The sequence below is a fragment of the Buceros rhinoceros genome, unplaced genomic scaffold (assembly GCF_000710305.1).
Source record: "Buceros rhinoceros silvestris isolate BGI_N320 unplaced genomic scaffold, ASM71030v1 scaffold23761, whole genome shotgun sequence".
NCBI lineage: Eukaryota > Metazoa > Chordata > Aves > Bucerotiformes > Bucerotidae > Buceros > Buceros rhinoceros.
The window spans coordinates 26,625-27,730 of NW_010392861.1; the positions used below are offsets into that span (position 1 = coordinate 26,625).

The 1,106-nt window shown below is 56.1% G+C and overlaps 1 protein-coding gene across 1 annotated transcript in view; it reads left to right on the forward strand.

The window, feature by feature from the left end:
• LOC104500934 (regulator of G-protein signaling 3-like) overlaps positions 1 to 62 on the forward strand; it is a gene marked incomplete at its 3' end in the record, with an annotated part of 26,160 nt that extends 26,098 nt beyond the window's left edge. The window contains exon 9 of the mRNA XM_010144663.1: positions 22 to 62. Coding sequence (XP_010142965.1) covers positions 22 to 62 — 41 coding nt within the window. The remainder of the gene's footprint in view (positions 1 to 21) is intronic.
• Positions 63 to 1,106: the final 1,044 nt, after the last annotated feature.

The window sequence follows — 1,106 nt, forward strand, 5'->3', positions numbered from 1 at the left end:
CCTGTTTTTTCTTCTTTATAGGGTCAGAAGATCGGAAATTCTGCATCCTTTACCTGGCGGAGGTGAGTGTTGCTGTTCTCCACGTTAACTCTCTAGTGGGAGATGAACAGGTACTAACGACTCGACCCTTTCTGCTGGGGCGAGGAGCACTCCAGGGGCTGGCTTGAACTTCCTTTGTAATGGATTTGCCAGAGATCTGGAACAGAAACACAACGGCCGGAGCCGGAATCTGTTAGTCAGGAGCTGCTAGAAGGAGCGTGTGAAGGGGGAGGCTGGGCAGCGCCGGCCGGGCTGGCTGCTCCCCTCCCCGGGGCGCAGCAGGTGGATCTTCCTCGTGGCATCTCACTTTCGTCTTACCCGGGATTCTTTCGCACGGGGGCAGATTTGCAACTGTTTTGCCTTTATTTTTTAGGCATCTCACTTTTCCTGTCTTGAAGCCCCCAGATGAAATGAGGATTCTCATTTTAACAGACGCACGATCATAGCTCTAGGAACACGCGTGGCCGGTGCACGGCCAAACGCTGTGATGTGGAACCCCTCGGGCACTGGCGCAGTTACGGTCGTGTCGTGAAGCAGCAAAATCTGTTCACAGTGACTGGACCTGCGGCTTTTTTTCCTTTTCAAGTGCCTTTACTGGTTTTCCTGGTTTCAAGGCCTTGTATTTTCAGGGGTGGAAATTTGGGCCTGGGAAAGATCCCCAGGGCGCAGAGCAGAGAGGCAAACATTGCTCAGCAGCACCGAGAAATAATAAGCTATTGTGAAAGTCGGATGAACATATTCAGAATGGAAGTTGTTCACCTTGAGTGGCTGGATTGGGGCCAGAGCACGACTCGCTGCGTAACCGTCGGCTGACGAGTTCTCTCTCACTTTTCCCTCCCGTTCCTTCCGTGTCTCCTCTGCTTCTTCCTGGGGTGGTCAGGCAGGAGCTGCCTCCTCGGGGCTTTGCTCAGTGCGTGTCCCGGTGTAACGTCAGCGTTGCGTGCCGCCGCCCCGCGCAGCTCACCCTGTGCTGTCACTCAGACGGGCTGCGGTGGGTGTTCGTCGGCAGCGTCGCGGCAGCGCCGGGAGCCACCCCAGCCTTTCCTCATGCAGGGGGAGCCCGCCCT